This window comes from Cervus elaphus, chromosome 31 (genome assembly GCF_910594005.1).
Source record: "Cervus elaphus chromosome 31, mCerEla1.1, whole genome shotgun sequence".
Classification (NCBI taxonomy): Eukaryota; Metazoa; Chordata; class Mammalia; order Artiodactyla; family Cervidae; genus Cervus; species Cervus elaphus.
The window spans coordinates 4,135,485-4,153,952 of NC_057845.1; the positions used below are offsets into that span (position 1 = coordinate 4,135,485).

The window sequence follows — 18,468 nt, forward strand, 5'->3', positions numbered from 1 at the left end:
TGTGCGACCCCATCCCTGGGGTTCTCCAGGCAAGAACACTGGAGTGGGTTGCCATTTCCTTCTCCAATGAATGCAGAAAAGTGAAAAGTGAAAGTGAAGTCACTCAGTCATGTCCAACTCTTTGCGACCCCATGGACTGCAGCCTACCAGGCTCCTCCGTCCATGGGATTTTCCAGGGAAGAGTACTGGAGTGGGGTGCCATTGCCTTCTCTGGAGAGTTTTTTTTTTTTTTAACTTAATGTTTTGAATTGGAGCTTCATTTTATTCCCATTTTAAGCACTGCCGGAAGAGAGAACATGCTTACCTTTTAAAAAGGTATGCATGCTTGCTTAGTGGCTTCAGTTATGTCCGACTCTGCAACCCTATGGGCTATGGCCCACCAACCTCCTCTGTCCAGGCAGGAATACTGGAGTGATTTCCTATGCCCTCCTCCAGGGGATCTTCCCAACTCGGGGACTGAACCCTTGTCTCACGTCTCCTGCATTAGCAGGCCAGTTCTTTACCCCTGGGGGCTTCCCTGGTGGTTCAGTCGGTGAAGAATCCACCTGCAATGCGGGAGATTTGGGTTCAGTCCCTGGGTTGGGAAGATCCTCTGGAGAGGGGAACGGTTACCCACTCCAGCATGCTGGCCTGGAGAATTCCATGGGGCCTCAGAGAGACTGCGCGATGTTCACTTTCACTTCTCTACCGATGGTGCCGCCTGGGACGCCCTGTGAGGCCCAGGCACGGGGGTTTAAGGATCTACAAGAGGTCCGGGGCCTCCCTGGTTGTACTTGTGCTGGCTGTGCTCACTCACTCAGTCACGTCCAACTCCTGGTGAGCAGCAGCCCGCCACGCTCCTCTGTCCATGGTATCTTCCAGGCAAAAATACTGGAGTGCACTGCTATCTCCCAGAGGGCTCTTCCTGACCCAGGGATTGAACCTGCGTCTCCTGCATTGGCAGGTGAATTCTTCACGGGTTCAGAGGTTCTTGGATTCGTTCAGGTCTCAGCCAGTCACTTGTTTCTGCTATGTATGGCTGCCCTCTGAGGGATGGTGAGCTTCTGCAGTCCCTTTTTGGAAAATGCACAGATTTTTTTTGCATTTTACCTTCCTTGAACTTTTGTAGCTTAACCAATAGCTATTTAACACCTAATCTCTACACACTTAGGTAGTGCCACTGCACTTTAAGAATAGGATTCACAAGCCTGCCAAGGGATTCTATTCATGTTTTGTTAGAATTTATCTTCTAAGATCATAACAAATGGTGCTATGGCCATAGCTGTTTCTTTTAGCCAGTATTTTCAAGATTTGAAATTAACTCAGAAAAATCTTTCAGTGGAAGTGAATGTATAGTTCATTAACTTTTCAAATGGACATTTCAATAATTATGTCAAAGCAGGACATTCTTGAATCTATGAATTCCTTACTCAGAAGTCAACTTTTCCCGAAGTATTAAGCTATCAATGGTATGATTAAAACAGTCAGACTTAGCTGTGTGTGTTGTTATCTTGTCTGATTTCCAAATTAAAAGGGTCATTTTATCTTTAGTTATCTCATTTATAATTAAATCTAAAGTAAATTTTATGAACAGTTTTAATGCAAAAGTGTATTTTAAGGTGTCTGAATACATATGTTACCTTGTTCTAAGAAAAATGCTTCCTTGTTACATTAAAAGTAAAGAGAACTAGTTTGAAGAATAAATTTTTATCAGATTACTATAAAATATATGTTCTCTCCCTCTCTTTCTTTTTAAACAATTCCTCTGTAAGTGAGGTTATATAGTAAAGATGACGAACCAGCTGAAAAATTACAACTACTACCACATAAACATGATATCATCACCCTTCTTGGTGTTGGAGGCCATTGGGTAACAACAGAAGAAAACCTGCAGGTATTAACAGAAACAATAAAGTATTACTATTCCACCAATAGGATATAATTAACAAAGACTAATGCCTAAGTCTTTTAGCATGGTATGGCTAAATTTGTATAAATTTTTAATTATTTCCTATTTTTAAAGAAATATAGCTTTTATTTATTTTTTTTAACTTTAGCTGTTGGCCAAGATGTTGAAATATAGTTGAAATATAGCAGAGGAGTTCATTTAACTTTTATTTAGTGGTTTGGAAATAATGACTTCTAAATTTTTTAATAGTATTTCAAATAAGATTTTTTTTCCTTAGTAACAAACATTCATGTTGACATATACTTAGCAAAATATTTCTATATAAAATGACAATTTCTTAATTATTCAAATTAGAATTTACTCTGTGTGTGTGTGTGTGTGTGTGTGTAGTCTTCCAAAGTTATATTTCTCAGCAAAATTCAAGGATTTTTATTATGGTGATATTCACATACCAGAATTCTCATGTTCCAGTCTTCGATGATTTTCTAACTTCCTCATGAAAACGACTGGTGAGTAGCAGCTAGAAATCTCACACACACACACAAACACACACACACATTGGTGAGTAGCAGCTAGAAATCACACACACACACACACACACACTGGGGAGTAGCAGCTAGAAAACACACACACACAGAGACACACACAGACACACACACACTGGGGAGTAGCAGCTAGAAATCACACACACACACCCCCCCCATACCACTATATCACCTCTGGATTGGCCTTGCATTTTGACCTTGCTGTTTCATAATTTTGGACAGTGAATTAGAAAAGAAAACATAGAAAAGAAAACATTACAGTGTACATACTGTTACTAAAGTCTGTGTGCTGATTACTTGCGATTTGGGTATTACTTTGTGTAAAAATTTTTCTGACCTAAGATACCAATCATTCTCCTGCTATGAAACTCACAGTAACTGAGCATTCTTTGTGCATTTTATCCAAGCTGGATCCTCCAGATAGTCATTGCCTTTTCCTCAAGGGAGCAGCAGTGGCTTTCCTTAATGATGAAGTTTGGAATCTGTCAAATGTACAACAGGGAAAGTATCTTTATATCCTTTTTTTCTACTGATTTGAATTTCTGGCTTGAAATGTACCTTGTATTCTCATCATTAAATTCTTTAATAATGGTAATAGTTAATAATAATAGCAGCTAACTTTCATTGAACATGCCAAAGTTCTAAGTGTGTTATAGGTACTTAATTAAATATGAAAACAACCCTGTGAAATTTAAGTACTATTATTATCCCTCTGTCACAAGAAACAGAAGGATAGAAAGGTTAATACACGCCCAGGGATGCAGCTGGCAAGTGCCAGGACAGGAATCACACCCAAGCTGTCTCATTCATTTCTGAATAAGAAATCAAACTATAGGAGACATGGAAAAATTTACTTCATTTTAATCTGGCCTCAAGAAAATCAGAGATCACCTTAAAAGACTACATCTGTACTCCTGTGGCGGCACCACTGTGCAAAACATTTCAGAATATTCATCTAAATTAAAGAGTTGAGGGGGGGCTGTTTTTAAGAATATCAGTGCTAGGAAATCTTTATCAAAGAAAGATGGATTATTTTTAATGGAAGTGATTCAGTAACAAATCGAGTGTAAAATCGAATCATTCCATTTTAGTAAAAGTAATCAGGTTTTCTTGAGATTCTGAAAGCAGTTCTGAAAGAAAGGTCCAAACCTATTTAGAGCAGGGTCAATTTAAGAATAAACATTTTGTTTCTGAGATGCCTGTCTTAAAGGCAGCTGTACTTGGTAAAATTTTTAATATTAATATATTGGATAAATATTAATATGTTCTCATTACTGAATAGAGTATAATTATGCATGAAGAGACTTGCATGTCTCACTGAATATCATTATTTTTATCAAATGCACGTTGTTGGAGACGTGGTTGGGGGCGGGGGTGGGCGAAAAAAAAAAAAAAACAAATGCACGTTGTTATACATGCGTGCTATATACAAGGCCAGCCTCCTCTAAAATCTATGGCAAGCTTATTTCAGAGCCTTCATATAGTAGTATTTAATCAGTATATTGCATATTTTGAGTTTTAAAGAGTTCATTTCAAAACCAGAACAACCCTTTAATGTAGTGAATGTGTGTTTTTGATTAAATATTTTCCTATTAAATTTGGAAAATACACTTAATTTTTAACTCTCTAAAAAGAATTATTTAAATTTCAGCTTTAAATAATGAAATGTCCAATAACACTGCAATTCTCAAGAATACCATGGGATGTTAATTATAGACACACTGTATTAAAAAGTAACACAAGTTAGCATGTTTTGAATCTTACATGTCAGAAGGCAGGCTGGCTACTCTGCCTGCATTACTTAATTCTCTCAACTGCTCTCCTTTCCCCCACACCATAAGATTTTAACCTATCTGACAAACTCATGGACCAAGTTGAAATATGACATGTTTATAAGAAATGTTAAATTTTCAAAAATCAGAAATACATATTTATACACACACACACACACACACACACCATTGTCAATTTCATTAACAGAAGAAAGCGAATTTGCAGTAACAAAGAGTGAATCAGTATTCTTTAGGTCCTTTAAAAAATATCTTTAAAGTAGCTTATGTTTGTATTTTCTCTTACATTTCCTAAAGTCCTGAATCAAACTTTAGTCCTTACTTGTGCAGACCCCCCTCAACTGCATCACACATGAGCCAGCTGATGCTTATGATTTATATAGCCTTCCAATTGTGTGATTATACACCATAAATAATTCCCCTGTACTAGCAGTTATATACTCTCAGCTCTAATATTTCAATTAAATGACTAGAGTTTTAAATTTTATACTGTTTCTTATTTGCACATACTAGACACAGAGATTATTAACTTTCTTGCATACATATATCAGCTAGCTTAATAAATGTGCTCCTAAAGTAAGAAATGTCAGTGCTAAAGTTTTTAATTAAAAATACCATATGTAGCGCTAAGATGAAACCCTGACCCATTCTGTTAATAATACTGTCCACTTGGGATAACACTAGTCGTTACTTAAGGAGAAACAGGCTTCTTGCATCACTTGTCCTTTGAAGTTTTATGCTCTGTTATGTCAGTATCTCTCTCAAATCACTTCCCCCATTTTCCTGGTTTAGAGGTAGACTTGGATAGCTTACAGAATTTCTGTTACAAAAATAGGTGACCTGCCTAGCATCCTCTACTTATCAGATAGTTTTATTTACTTCTTCACATTGTCACCTTAACAGTCTTTTCCAGCTACGTATTTTAAAAGACGTGATGGAGAAGTTATCAACTGGTGTTTTTAGGTATGCTGAACGACCAAATCATTGTTTTTGTTTATTTTTCTATTCTCCAAGAGATAAAATGGGCATTCCCATTTTTGTTTCAGTTTTCTCAGTACACTTGTTGCCACCATGTTACATTTTGTTTAGATAAACAGCTGCCATTTAATATTTCTAAAGTGTATCCTGTGATACACCAGTATTCCCTAAGATGGAAGTGGTTCATGAGTTTTCTTTACTCCATTCCATACTGTATCAGCCCCTTCGCTTATCCACATCACCCCTCCCAAAGCAATTTGAAATAACCCACAGGTAGACAGGAGAGAAAAGTACAATTTTTTTTCAGCTGAATCTGTTTTATCAAAAAAGAGGAATTTAAAAAGGGAATGGAGAGAATGGGTATTTTCCCCTTTCAAAATCTAACCACTTTTAATAGTGAAAATATTAATGGACAAATTTTATTTAAAGTAACAGAGTTGAACTACAGCAATTGTCAACTACCCTGCTGTGTACTCTCCTCATCCTTAACTAGACATTTCTAATAATTTCATTCTTTCTCAGACCTCAGTTGGATGAACCCATTCCACTATACGAGGCAAAAGTCACCATGGAAGTTGTTCAGAAAAATCAAGGAAGAAAGAAGCAAGTTGTTCAGTTTTAACGTTCTCTCTCAGACCTCAGGTGGATGAACCAGTTCCAGTATTTGAAGCCAGAGCTTCCTTGGAAATTGTTCATAAAAGTCAAGGAACCTGAAAGCAAGTTTTGTGTTTTTAAGCATATTTTCCTGCTGAAACAAGATGCTCATTTATTTGAAGTATTTGAAAAGCATCTGAAAAAAATTATCGTACAGGTCGAGACAGTTGTAAAATTTAACATCTAAGGGGAATATTCTGAAAGCCTTTTAAATTATTGTCCCTATATATTTGCCTCTTATAAATTCTCTACATAAAGAAAAACTGTCATCGGAATCCACACTATGTCGACAAGGCTGTTGGGAGTCTTGCTTTGTCAAAATACCATTATTACTTTTCTAATCATCTCCTTTCTCAATACTTACCTTCTTTAAACATCCTTTGCTGTCGTAATTTAATACTTAGAATATATGTCCAAGTATGAAAGGATCTAGTCAAGAGAAAGCTAAATTTTTTTTTTCTTCAAATATTCATTCACTCCAGGGTTTCCTCAGGATGGAACCAGAGCATCACGGTAACGCGCCCGTGACCGCTGCAGTGTTTGCGTGGAAGGCTGCAGCGGCGATGCCGGCTGGGGCCGCGGGCGGGAGGCGGCGTGCCGTTTTGGGGGGGTCGGGAGGAGAGGCCCAGGCCCCTCTCCGCAGCCCTGGACGTCGCCGCTGAGCTCCGGAAGCTTACCGAAGCGGCAGCTCAAGTGTGACGCTTCTTTTCTTCCTGGCGCCTCGCTGAGGATTTAAATAGCACTCGGCTCTCCCGGCGTGCTTCCCAGCCACCTAGCCCCGGGAGCTCAGGCTGGCGCGCCCGGGGAACGTCCTGGGACACACACGACAGGAGCGTGTTTCCCGCCGCGGGAGGAACATGGCAGGGGCGGGCCCGCGCGAGCGCCTCGTCGCGCACGCGCCGTGAGCGGCTCGGGGGCGGGGTCACGGCGGAGGCGGAGCCCGGGCGCGCGGGAAGCGCCTGCCGGGTCAGCCCCCTCAGACTCCGCCGTGCGTCATGGCTCTGTCGGTGCCCGGCTACTCGCCCAGTTTCAAAAGGCCGCCCGAGACACTGCGGCTCCGACGGAAAAGGGGTCGGAGCCTCGGCACCGCCTCGGCGCCCGCGGAGCGACCCGAGCCGGCGACCCGCCGTGCCGCCCGCGCGGCCGGGCTGCCCCTCCGCCCGTTCCCGGCGGCGGGCAGAGGCGGCGGCGGCGGCCCGGCCGGGGCCCGAAGGAACCCCTTCGCCCGCCTGGACAACCGGCCGCGGGCCGCCGCTGAACCTCTCGAGGGCCCGCCCCGCGGCCAGCAGGAGGCGCCGGGCCCGGTGAGTGTCCTCGCGCCTGGGAGCCGAGGCGGGGGGGCTCGTAACAGTCCGGGGGTCGATTCGGCCGTGAAGTGGGACTGGCGGGCTCTCGCGTCGCGGGAGGGAAATGGGCGCGGAGTTGAAGTCGCCCGCGGCCTCGGGGTGCCCGGGGGTGGGGGGGCGGCGTGAAGTGCGCTCCGCGAGCGGCCGTGGGGCATGCGGGACCAGTCGGTCCCGAGGAGCGGACCCTGCATCTCCCGCGCTCCCGTCCGGTGCCCGGCCTGCGGAGCCTGGGCGGTCGCCGTGGAGAAGGATGAGAGGTCAGTGGGCACGTGGCTCCGAGTCGTCCTGGAGCCACCAGGGAAGGCCCCCGTTTGGGGAAGAATACAGGACCCTCTTCCCTGCGGCATTCAGTGCCTCCCTTCTCCAGTCCTCCACATTATTCTGGGTTTGGAGGATTGGTAAGGATTCATCAGGGGGTCAGAATTTACCCCATAAATGATTTGTCTTACTCCAAAACCTTTTGGATCTTTTGAGTGGAGATTATTGATTATTGAGTTACCAGTTGTGCAGACCACCTGCCTTCTTCCCCGTGGGTTGTGAGGGTTAAAGTTCAGACACAAAGCTGAAGTGACACGCTCTGTCACACTCATTTGGGCTCCTGGGCTGATTGAGAAACTTGTATGCCAGGTGAAGCTCTGCAGGTTTAAAGCGAACTCTAGCACCATTTAGAATTTAAAAGGACCATTTTTTTTCACCTTAGTTTTTAGATTCTAATCAAGAAAATGATTTGCTCTGGGAAGAGAAGGTTCCTGAAAGAACACCCATTACAGAATTACACCAGGTAATGCTTAGAATGTATGTTTTTATAAATTCAGACTGCCGAGAAGCGTTTTACTTGAGAAATCGTTTACCAGAGAGCCTTGTGTGATCATTTCTACTAGACTTGAAAGGACATCTGGCATCAGCCTTGGTAAAGGATGTAGTATGTAGTAGTAACAGTTTATCATGGTACCAGTGCTAAAGCAGATGTAGAGGTGAGGTTTCTTTTTCATTCTTTCATAGGTAGTGACAAGTCCAACGCATCACTCAGAACTAGTGCCTCCAGTCTTATCCTACCCTGAATCTTCAAACCAAATCCCCAGATTAGTCCCACAGGTGGTGGCATATCACTGAACCTCTGTCCTACCCCCTCAACACCACAGGCTCCTCTTGACCCCATTCCTCAGCTACTTCCTTGGTGATGTTTGTCCAGAGGGAAGCAGGCTAGAAGAGTTCCCCCAAGACCCAGTCTTCCTTCCTTGCAAGTAAATTGCCTTCAGATCCCTTGGAAATAGTTCCCCCGTTCCTATTATTTTTTAATAACATCACTTAAAAAAATCATTGTAATATAGAGAATAGTGACTTGACAGCAGACAGTTTGGGAGGAATTTTTGAGGTCAGCAAATGCTTCTTAAATCAGCCTTAACCCACTGAAAAAATAAATTAATTAATTAATTAATTTTAAAAAAAAAATCAGCCTTAGAGGCTGATTTAGAGGCCAGGTTACCTGCAAAGGAGCAGCTTAGCCCTGCTTCCAGAGTTTTGGAAGCTAAAAAGTGCTTTTGAAAAAATGCTTGGAAGATTTATGCTTTGACAGCAGTATCAATAGCAGATTTTTTAAAATTATGATCATGAAAATAGTGTTTCTCTTGTGACTAAACTATGTAGAACTATAATAAAAGTGAACACTGCCTTTCCAACACTACCACCACCCCCAACAACAACAAATTCCCACTTCCCAGAGATAACATCACTGTTAATGGTTTAGTGTAGCTCTTTCTGGACATTTTCACAGTGTGTAATTAATTTTCAGTGTTATCTATTGTACAGTTCATAACATTTTGAGATTTCAGTAATCATAAGCATGTTTAGTGGATGACTCTTGTAGATTGAAGGGTTCTTTCCTTGGTACTCTACTAATTTTTGTGTTCTTTGTTTTCTAAAAGACTCCTCATGTATCATTCTCCGAATCTGATATTCCACCCTCAGAAAGTACTGAGTTACCTGTGGACTGGAGCATTAAAACACGACTCCTTTTCACCTCTTCTCAACCCTTTACCTGGGCAGATCATCTGAAAGCCCAGGAAGAGGCTCAAGGTATCATCCAGCATTGCAGGGCAACAGAAGTTACTTTGCCTCAAAGTATACAGGTAATCCTGTGAGAAAATAGCTATGCTTTAAAGTAACAAATGAAGTCTAAAAAGTAGTTCTCTGCAAACTGTCAGGGATATTTCCTTCCATTAAGTTTTTCTTTGGACATTTAAAGACACAGAGACATGGGGAATTTTTTTATTTTCCAAATGCCACGTTCATAAACTTCTTAAAATCATACTGAGTAACTGTTAAATTTATAGACCTGTCCTGAGACTTACTCATTGTTGCAGGCAAGAATTGTTTGAACTAAACTATTCTTTATAAGGCCTTTTGCGAAAAAAAAAAAAAAAAAAAATAGAACAAAATGAAAAGCAATTGAGGAGTAGGATTGCAAAGAGATTTTACTGGTTTCCTCATATACTGTATACTGCGTTTTTTAAATGCGCTAACTCTTACCCGCTTGGGCGACAGTGTGTTGTAAATTTAGTAGAGTTAATGAGTTCTAGAAAGGTTTTTACAAATGTAATTACCATTACTTTCAAGCAGCTCAACTCAAACTAGGTTAAAAGAGATTACCTTGGTTACCTCTTTTTTAATCAATAGATCCTGGTGATTTGTGATTGGGACTATCGGTTTTTACTGGCTACTTTTGAAAGAGTTTTGAGGCAAAGGAGTTGAATACAGTGTTACCTGCACACAGGCACCGCTGCCCTAGTGGTAAAAAATGATCATCATTGTTCTCAAGGATGGTAGAGACAGGCAAATGTTTCTATGTCCAGGTGTCCTTTCTGATTTGTGGGTTAACAGACTGTAATTGCTGGCAAGGAAGGTTTTCCCAAACAATAATAAACTACACTTTAGCCTCTGTAACTGTTATTAACACATTCTTACAGAAGAATAAATGTTTGGTATATTCAGTGTCCTTTTAATTAAATTCTGTGTTTCTAATGGGGCAAAAACTGTCCGATATCATCTTTGGATTTTAGGATCCCAAACTCTCCGCTGAGCTCCGCTGTGCTTTCCAGCAGAGCCTCATCTACTGGCTCCACCCTGCCTTGTCTTGGCTGCCATTGTTCCCTCGAATCGGAGCTGACAGAAAAATGGCTGGAAAGACAGCTCCATGGTTAAACGATGAAACCCTGCAACACGTGTTAATGAGTGACTGGTAAGATGAATAAAAATTTGTGAACCCCATAGTGAATTTTCATTTTAGCAGTATTCCTTCCTTATTTATGATGTGTGATTGGGCATTAGTAGATGGATTTCTCTGTCCTTCTGAATTATTTTATTAAAATGTTAATGATTAACTGCTGGAGAAGACTCTTGAGAGTCCATTGAACATTACGGAGATCAAACCAGTCAATCCTAAAGGAAATAAACCCTGAATATTCATGGGAAAGACTGATGCTGAAGCTCCAATACTTGGGCCACCTGATGCTAAGAGCCGGCTCATTGGCAAAGACCCTGATGCTGGGAAAGGTTGAAGGCATAAGAAGGGAGCAGCAGAGGATGAATTGGTTAGATAGCATCACTGACTCTATGGATGTGAATTTGAGTAAACTCCTAAAGATAGTGAAGGACAGGGCAACCTGGCATGCATAGTCCATGGGGTCACAAAGAGTCGGATGTGACTTAGTGACTGAAAAACAACAGCCATGACTACCAATTTAAACTGATTTAAATTGTTTACCTTTGGGGAATTCCTTGGCAGTCCACTGGTTAGGGCTCGTAGCCTGAGTTTAGTCCTGGTCAGGGAACTGAGATCCTGCATTTTGCGTAGTGCAGGTCACTCCCCACCAAGAGTTTTTTTTCTCAAATTGTTTACTTCTTTAGCTCTTATTCACTCCTTTTTTCCCCCCTTCTGGCTGCATTGCAAAGCTTGTAGGATCTTAGTTCCCCAACCAGGGTTAGAATGCATGCACCCTGCAGTGGAAGCCAGGAGTACTAACCACTAGGCTGACGGGATTCCCAGCTTATTCTCTTTATGTAGTTATGGAATGTATATAAGTGTTTGATGACTATATAGAGACATAATTCTTTAATATTACTTATTGTTAATGGCTGTCTCCCTTCTCATCAGTAGAAGCTGCTTATTAAAAGTCATCAACTTGATATCAATAACCTGATATCAACTGCTTTGTCTATAAAGAAAAAATGGCAAGCATTTAAATGTTAAACGCTATTTGTTAAAGTATTTAAAATTCATCAGTGAGTCCCGTGACCAATTTCAGTCCTTTAAAAAGCCAAGTTCTGTCATGAGAAAAATTCAGACCATTACCTGTAATAATTGTGTTTAAAATCAGGTAAGGATCAAGTGATGTAAAAATTTTCAACAGTGAGTTGACATTTTAATAATGCCTAAAGAAAAATATTTTTTTTCATAGGTCTGTGAGCTTTACTTCTCTATATAACCTGCTGAAGACAAAACTTTGCCCCTATTTCTACGTTTGTACCTATCAATTTACTATCCTGTTCCGTGCAGCAGGATTAGCAGGAGATGATGTAATCACGGCTCTCATATCTCCTACAACTAGAGGTATAAGAGAAGCTATGAAAAACGAAGGTAAAACTATACCTTTAAAGTGAGAATACCAAACTGTATAGTAGACACCTTAAAAGTTAAAATTTGAACTGTCTTCTAACAGTTGAATTATCTTTTACCACTTTTATCTTGTTACTTTAAGAATTACTTCATTTCTTCACTTTTTAAATTTTTTTTCTTAGCATTTAATTAAGTTATCCAATGTACATAGCTTTAAGTTACAGTCCCTTCTCTAGTCTCTAAACATATGTCAAGCTGGAAAGTCCCAATCTTAATATACTCCTGTAGAATTTCTTTTATAGTACAAATTATCTACATTCTTCTAATAACTTGATTTTTTTTTTAATAACTTGATTTTTAAACTTTGTCAACACATTAGTAGATCGTGAAGTCTGTTTAGTGGGCTTATTCAGCACTTTTTAAAAAAAATGAAATAGAGTAATATATACTCAATGAAAGATGACCAAGTGTAGTGAGAATACGTATTGTCCTGAACCATTTGTTTCAGGAGATATGTAGGTATTGTGAGCTGCTGTCAAGAAAGCATGGAAAACACTGCTTTAATGATCAAGTGTAGAAACTCATTTTCAAATACTCTCTACAAGTCAACAAGACTGTTAATTCTTTCAGAGTATATTAAATAAAACACAGTTACATTTTTCTTTTCTCACGTAGGTATTGAGTTTTCTCTGCCTTTAATAAAAGAAAATGGCCATGAGAAGAGGAAAGTGTCTGGAACAGGCTTGCGACACGGGGAGTATGTGATTAAGATAACCTTTTACATCATCCGTGTGACTTAAGGATTCAATGTAGAGGAAACAGCTTTATGAAATGTGAACCCTAACTAACCGTAGCAATGTCCTAGGGAGCAAGCCGTCAGTGATGAGGATGAAGAAGAAAGTTTTTCCTGGCTGGAAGAGATGGGTGTGCAAGATAAAATTAAAAAACCAGACGTACTTTCTATCAAGCTATATCCTTTCAGTTACTGTTAACTCAAAATGATTTTCACTGAATTCAGTTAGTGAGCAATGTAATTGTTTTTTGGGTTTTTTTTTATGAGGATGTAGGATCTTAGTTCCCTGACTAGGGATCGAACCTATGGCCCCTTCAAGGGAAGGTCAGAGTCCTAACCACTGGACCACTAGAGAATTCTCTTGAGCAATGTAATATTGACTGGAAGTTTCCTTTTACTATTATCTGAAAGTATCCTTAAGATCATACTCAAACTTACTTCCCACATGACATTAAAAAGCAAACCCCTAAGAACAGTAAAACAAGAAAAAGTTTTTTAATTAAAAATTCCCTTTTGGTTAAATTTGGGGAGGGGAATGGAGTGGATTTTTGACTAGAGAAGAAATTCATTTTTCTCAGGAATCAATTTCTAGCAAATTCAGATGGTCATAAAGAAATGATTTTATTAGGATGCCTTAAAATTGCAAGGGCTTCCCTGGCTGCTCAGTTGGTAAAGATTCTGCCTGCAGTCAGGAGACTTGGGTGCAATCCCTGGGTCGAGAAGATTCCCCTAGAGAAGGAAATGACAACCCACTTCAATACTCACGCCTGATGAATCCTATGAACAGCGTAGCTGGCAGGCTACAGTCCTTGGGGTCGCAAAGAGTTGGACCTGACTGAGCGACTAACACTGTCACTTCACTTTCATGATTGCAGTGAAGAGAATTAGCAAGAGCATTTCATTTGGAGTAGGGAAAAGGGTTACTGGTGAGTCAAGATTAAGATAACTGCTGTTACTGTTGGTATGGGATTTGCATTTGTAATTTCCTTGATTGTCATGTTCAGGCGTAAAGAGATACATGAAGTACAAATGGATCACAGACCAGAGTCTGTTGTGTTTGTGAAGGGAATGAATACCTTTACACTGCTAAATTTTTTGATCAACTGCAAGAGTTTAATTGCTACCTCAGGTCCACAGGCAGGACTTCCACCAACCCTCTTATCCCCAGTAGCCTTCCGAGGTGCCACAATGCAAATGCTTAAGGTAATAAAGAAATTCTGTACTAATTGTCATCACCTAACTTCTAAAGATGTATTTCCCCCTTTTTTGATAGGATAAATTCTTGGTTTTTTTTTAATATTTTTTTTAATAGCTCAACTTCTTTACAGGGGCTTTCCTGGTAGCTCAGTGGTAACGAATCTGCCTGCAATGCAGGAGACACGGGTTTCAATCCCGGGGTCAGGAGGAGGAAATGGCAGCCCACTCCAGTATTCTTGCCTGAAGAATCCCATGGACAGAGGAGCCTGGAGGGCTACAGTCCATGGGGTCGTAGTCAGACACAACTGAGTGACTAAATCACAACTTTTTTACATGGTGCACATTTTGTTTCCTGCGAGTAAAAAAATTCCTTGATATAAAGTTGTCTCAAAGGAATTATATGAACTATATATTAATTATTTGAAATGTATTTGAATTATTGCCATAGGAAAAGTTGCTTAATTTCATTTCATCTTTCTGAAGCACTGAAAGAACAGCACCAACCAAGAGTGCTCCGTTAAATCATTGTTGTTTAGTCACTGAGTGTGCCCAGCGCTCTGACCCCATGGACCACAGCCTCACCAGGCTCCTCTGTCCAGGGGTTTTCCAGGCAAGTATACTGTGAGTTGGTTGCCATTTCCTTCTCCACAGGATCTTCCGACCTAGGGATCAAACCCACATCTCCTGCCTTGGCAGGTGGCTTCTTTATCACTGAGCCACAGGGGGAGCCCCATGTTCTAATTATAGGAGGTCTCAAAAACTGGATCACGGTTATAAGTGAAAAGAAACTCTTTCCATATTGTTGAAGAAATACACATGCAGTTTTGATGTGAATTACATGGTGAACAACAGCAACAGAATCTTAATTTTTATTTTCCTAATATTATGCATTGACTGTGTGTTAATAAATCACAAAGGATACCATTACTAGAAGTTATTTTCCCTAGAACTAGTACTTCCATTGACAGTCTCATAATTTGGAGGAAAGGATGCTGGAAGCTGAGAATTTCTGAACAGGTTTACTCACGAAACTTTCTTGTGGTGGACCTTATAAACTACTTTTGTCCCCTAACTGTTAAAGACAGGGATGCCCAAATGAGAAGTTATTGATCACATTTTTAACTGGGGACAAAAGCTTGAGAGATGGTACCATAACTTTCTTTAAAATTTTCTTGAAGGCTCGAAGTGTCAATGTGAAGACACAAGCTCTTTCTGGATACAGAGATCAGTTTAGCTTGGAGATTACAGGCCCCATTATGCCTCATTCTCTACACTATGTGATGATGCTACTCCAGTCTTCACAGAATGGGTCATTTTCTGCAGGACTGTACACACACGAGCCAACTGCTGTATTTAACATCTGCCCACCAAAGGATGAAGTACTAGATAAGGTAAGTAGACAGCTGGTAAAGAAATTTAGTTGTAGTCCTCTCAAACTACATAAAAGTGAAAGGTGCTCAGTTGTGTCTGACTCTTTGCGATCCCAGGGACTACACAGTCCATGGAATTCTCCAGGCCGGAATACTGGAGTGGGTAGCCTTTGCCTTCTCCAGGGGATCTTCCCAACCCAGGGATTGAACCCAGGTCTCCTGCATTGTAGGCAGATTCTTTACCAACTGAGCTATCAGAGAAGCCCTCAAACTTGAGGGCTACATGGATGGAGGAAATCAGTCATTTGTGATGAGCCAAACTGGTGTTCTAAGTTATTAAACTGTACTAAGTATTAATTAGCAAGAGGAAGGGAAAAATGACTTAGTTTTTTTGAGGAGATAAATTCTATGAATTCACGCTGTAGTGGGAAACATTTACTAAAGAACTTCCCTAACAAAAGGCACGTTATTTTCATTGTCCTTTCGGATGCAGAACTTAACAGTACCTGATTCCTTTTATAAATTATTATTGGAAGATTAATAATTATGGGTGTTACTTAACCCCCATGCCTTTTTTCCATGTTTTAAGTTTTTCTTAGATGCAGGGGGGAAGAGCTACTTGGTAAGTTTCAGGAGATACAGAAGTTTCTAGATATGTATCCCACACATTTTAAAAACTGAAGTATATTTGCCTTTAATTTTGAACATGTTTTTATTTATAAGACATTTTAAATTTCTTATCAGTTTGCCACTTATAAAAATAACCAAAACTAGTATTTTGGGATGCTGTCATTATGTAGAAATTCTCAGGGTTAGCTTCTATTGATCATGATAAATTGGCCTTTATAATCATGAATGAGGCATCTGTCAGAGATCCCATGGTAATTTTTAAAACTCATCTGTTCATACTCATGCTTTTTACTGAGTTCCTTACAAATTTTCACAGGAGGCTGTTCACGAGGAGCTTGCCAACTGTGGATTGCACCCTAAAACTCTGGACCACCTTTGTCAAACACCGATACTGGGGAAATTGTCCTTACGGCATGTGGAAATGAGTGACTACATTTATAATTGGAGATCCTGAACACCAAAGTAAGCCTAAAAGGAATCTGTGAGGAAAAAAAGCCTTCTAGCAAGGAAATTCAAGATTCTTATACCTTTGGCTTTAAAGTTCACTTTGGAAGTTATCCAAATGTTTACAAATGTTTACCTTTCACAGTAACTTTTTATTACATGCACTAAGCATAAAAATAGGATGAAGGTTTTAAAATCATTTTGTTTTTACTCTTTTGATTCACTATTCAGATATGAAGATAAAACTTATTTAAAACTTGAATGAAAATTCTAGATCCATTAACCTAATTATAACCTGGGTAGAAAAATGAGTGTTTCATTGCAAATGGAAATTGAGGCTTAGTATCAATTATCTTGAGACATTGTAACAGCATCGGGGCAAAACTAACACTTGACTTACGAGACAGTCAGCTTATCTGAGCTGACTGATGGTGCTTCCACCTTAGTTGTTTTCCTGCCTGTTTATGATTCCTCTGTTCTCAAATACTTGTTTTAATGCATGTTCATTCCGATTAAGGTATTTTGTATTCGTATAGAATAGGGTCAAGGGTTGTAAAGTTTGCTCAGCTGTCATGACAAAGCAGTATTTAATATGTTCTTGTAGGTTATTTGTGTGTCTGCGTGTATATATATACATATATAATTCAAATTTTCTTAAATAAAAGTGCTTAGAAATCAAAAGCATTGGGTAAAGAAGTAACATTAGAGAAGAATTATGTGTTCACTTTGTAATCCAGAAAATAAAACACCACATTTATTCCAGAGAAGTTTATATTTGGGCCTTAAGCTTTTGAAAATAAAGTTTAGAGACATAGCATATGAATACCACTGTAATACACATGAAATATTCTATCAGACCCTAAAAATTAACATAAACTTAAACTTTCTCATAGTCAACAAAATAGTGGCTGGGTGCCGATTTTATTAGATAAGTTGGTTACAGCATTTTAATTATCATTTTACGTCTATCTAGGTGTAGCTGAAATTCAAAATGCACATCAAAGTAAAACTATATCACAACTCAATGCCATACTAAATGTACTTGGCCTCTGCGGTAAAATTCTAGTCAGACTTCATTTTTACTCCCTTCTCATCACGGCCCAAGTGGCTCTGACAGAAACGCAGGACTCAGTGCTCATCGTCACACAACAACCACTGTCTTTTTCATAACCTCTACAAAATTTGAAAGGGGAGGTGGTGGCATTAGCCCTGCGGAACAGATCTTGCTTGATTAACGCAATAACACTGGCCCAGTATCTGTCCAGCAGAACCCATTGTGAACTAGTACAAGGTGCACAGCCCTTCACTGATTACAGGCAAGTGTTACAGCAGCCTAGCCATAAGGAAGGGGAGTTACATCATAGTACAAAATACAGTATAAAAGCGTTATTTTTAACATTCCACACTGAAGATTACGGATGCCTTCAAACAGTCGTTTGGATGTTAGCCACTTAAACAAATACATCACTAAGGTAAACAATATAAACATACCAAAACCCTGTATGGTTAAATACAATTTCCATGGTACAAAAATCAAAGCCTGGAGATGTTTGTACAGATTGCTTTTTTACACAATGTCTTAAATTGCCAAATATTTACAACATTAAAGAGGAAATACATTTTGATGCAGAGTAAAATTATCTGAAATGATTAATATAAAACCTCAATCTATCTACGTGAGGCACTCCTGAAGCAAGTGGCATTAGCCATGAGGTCCTTTGGTACAAGGCCCATTGCTTGAAGAACCACAGTAGCTGCTGTGGCTTTAGCATGCTTCTTATTAGGGCTGGCAAAGCTGGGCTGGTAAGCGCTTCCATTTATCAATACCTATTCAAGAAAAACATACAATTGGGCTGGTAAGGGCTTCCATTTCTCAATACCTATTCAAGAAAAACATACAATAAGAACAGCATCAAACTTTATTATCTATTAGCTTTGTATTTTTTTCACTAAATGCTAGAAAAATAACTTACAAAGATACAAAACCCATACTATGTGAGTCTAATTAATCTCAACCCAAAAGAAGCAAATCATTTGGGAAAAGGGACTGCAAATTTAAAAGCAGGTCTCCACATTGAAGGGAAAGAAAAAACCTGATTAAAAACCACTTAATTCCCCATGTTCCACTAGAAAAGGTCAACAAATTGTTAACCAGATTGTGCCCACATCTTTCCCTCCAATATTGAAAAACTAGGGAAGCATACTTAAATGTTTAAAA

The 18,468-nt window shown here is 39.7% G+C and overlaps 3 protein-coding genes and 1 long non-coding RNA gene across 9 annotated transcripts in view; 2 read left to right on the forward strand and 2 right to left on the reverse strand.

Annotated features, from left to right (window-relative positions):
* CRYZL1 (crystallin zeta like 1) overlaps positions 1-6,283 on the forward strand; it is a 33,759-nt gene extending 27,476 nt beyond the window's left edge. For 2 of the 5 annotated variants that reach the window (XM_043892828.1, XM_043892826.1), the window contains exons 10-13: positions 1,752-1,873; positions 2,841-2,946; positions 5,141-5,186; positions 5,724-6,283. In XM_043892828.1, the coding sequence (XP_043748763.1) occupies positions 1,752-1,873; positions 2,841-2,946; positions 5,141-5,186; positions 5,724-5,823 (374 nt within the window). In that variant the 3' untranslated portion in view covers positions 5,824-6,283. Of the gene's footprint in view, positions 1-1,751; positions 1,874-2,840; positions 2,947-5,136; positions 5,187-5,704 lie in introns of all 5 variants that reach the window. The other 3 variants (XM_043892829.1, XM_043892827.1, XM_043892830.1) reach the window with 3 other exon arrangements.
* LOC122687366 lies at positions 180-6,350 on the reverse strand. Its single transcript, XR_006339128.1, has 3 exons — positions 6,220-6,350; positions 2,807-2,915; positions 180-1,867 (listed from the first exon to the last, which is right to left on the reverse strand). It is a non-coding gene; the product is annotated as an uncharacterized LOC122687366 (long non-coding RNA).
* Positions 6,351-6,474: 124 nt separating this feature from the next.
* Positions 6,475-17,140, forward strand: DONSON (DNA replication fork stabilization factor DONSON). The gene is made up of 10 exons (XM_043892825.1): positions 6,475-7,159; positions 7,902-7,982; positions 9,127-9,330; positions 10,261-10,439; positions 11,659-11,837; positions 12,492-12,573; positions 12,682-12,786; positions 13,614-13,812; positions 14,985-15,197; positions 16,123-17,140. The coding sequence occupies exons 1-10, from the start codon at positions 6,851-6,853 to the stop codon at positions 16,258-16,260; spliced, it is 1,689 nt and encodes a 562-aa protein (XP_043748760.1). The 5' UTR covers positions 6,475-6,850; the 3' UTR covers positions 16,261-17,140.
* SON (SON DNA and RNA binding protein) overlaps positions 17,004-18,468 on the reverse strand; it is a 30,321-nt gene continuing 28,856 nt past the window's right edge. Inside the window, exon 12 of one of the 2 annotated variants that reach the window (XM_043892800.1) lies at positions 17,004-18,077. In XM_043892800.1, coding sequence (XP_043748735.1) covers positions 17,919-18,077 — 159 coding nt within the window. In that variant the 3' untranslated portion in view covers positions 17,004-17,918. Of the gene's footprint in view, positions 18,131-18,468 lie in introns of both variants that reach the window. The other variant, XM_043892801.1, reaches the window with a different exon arrangement.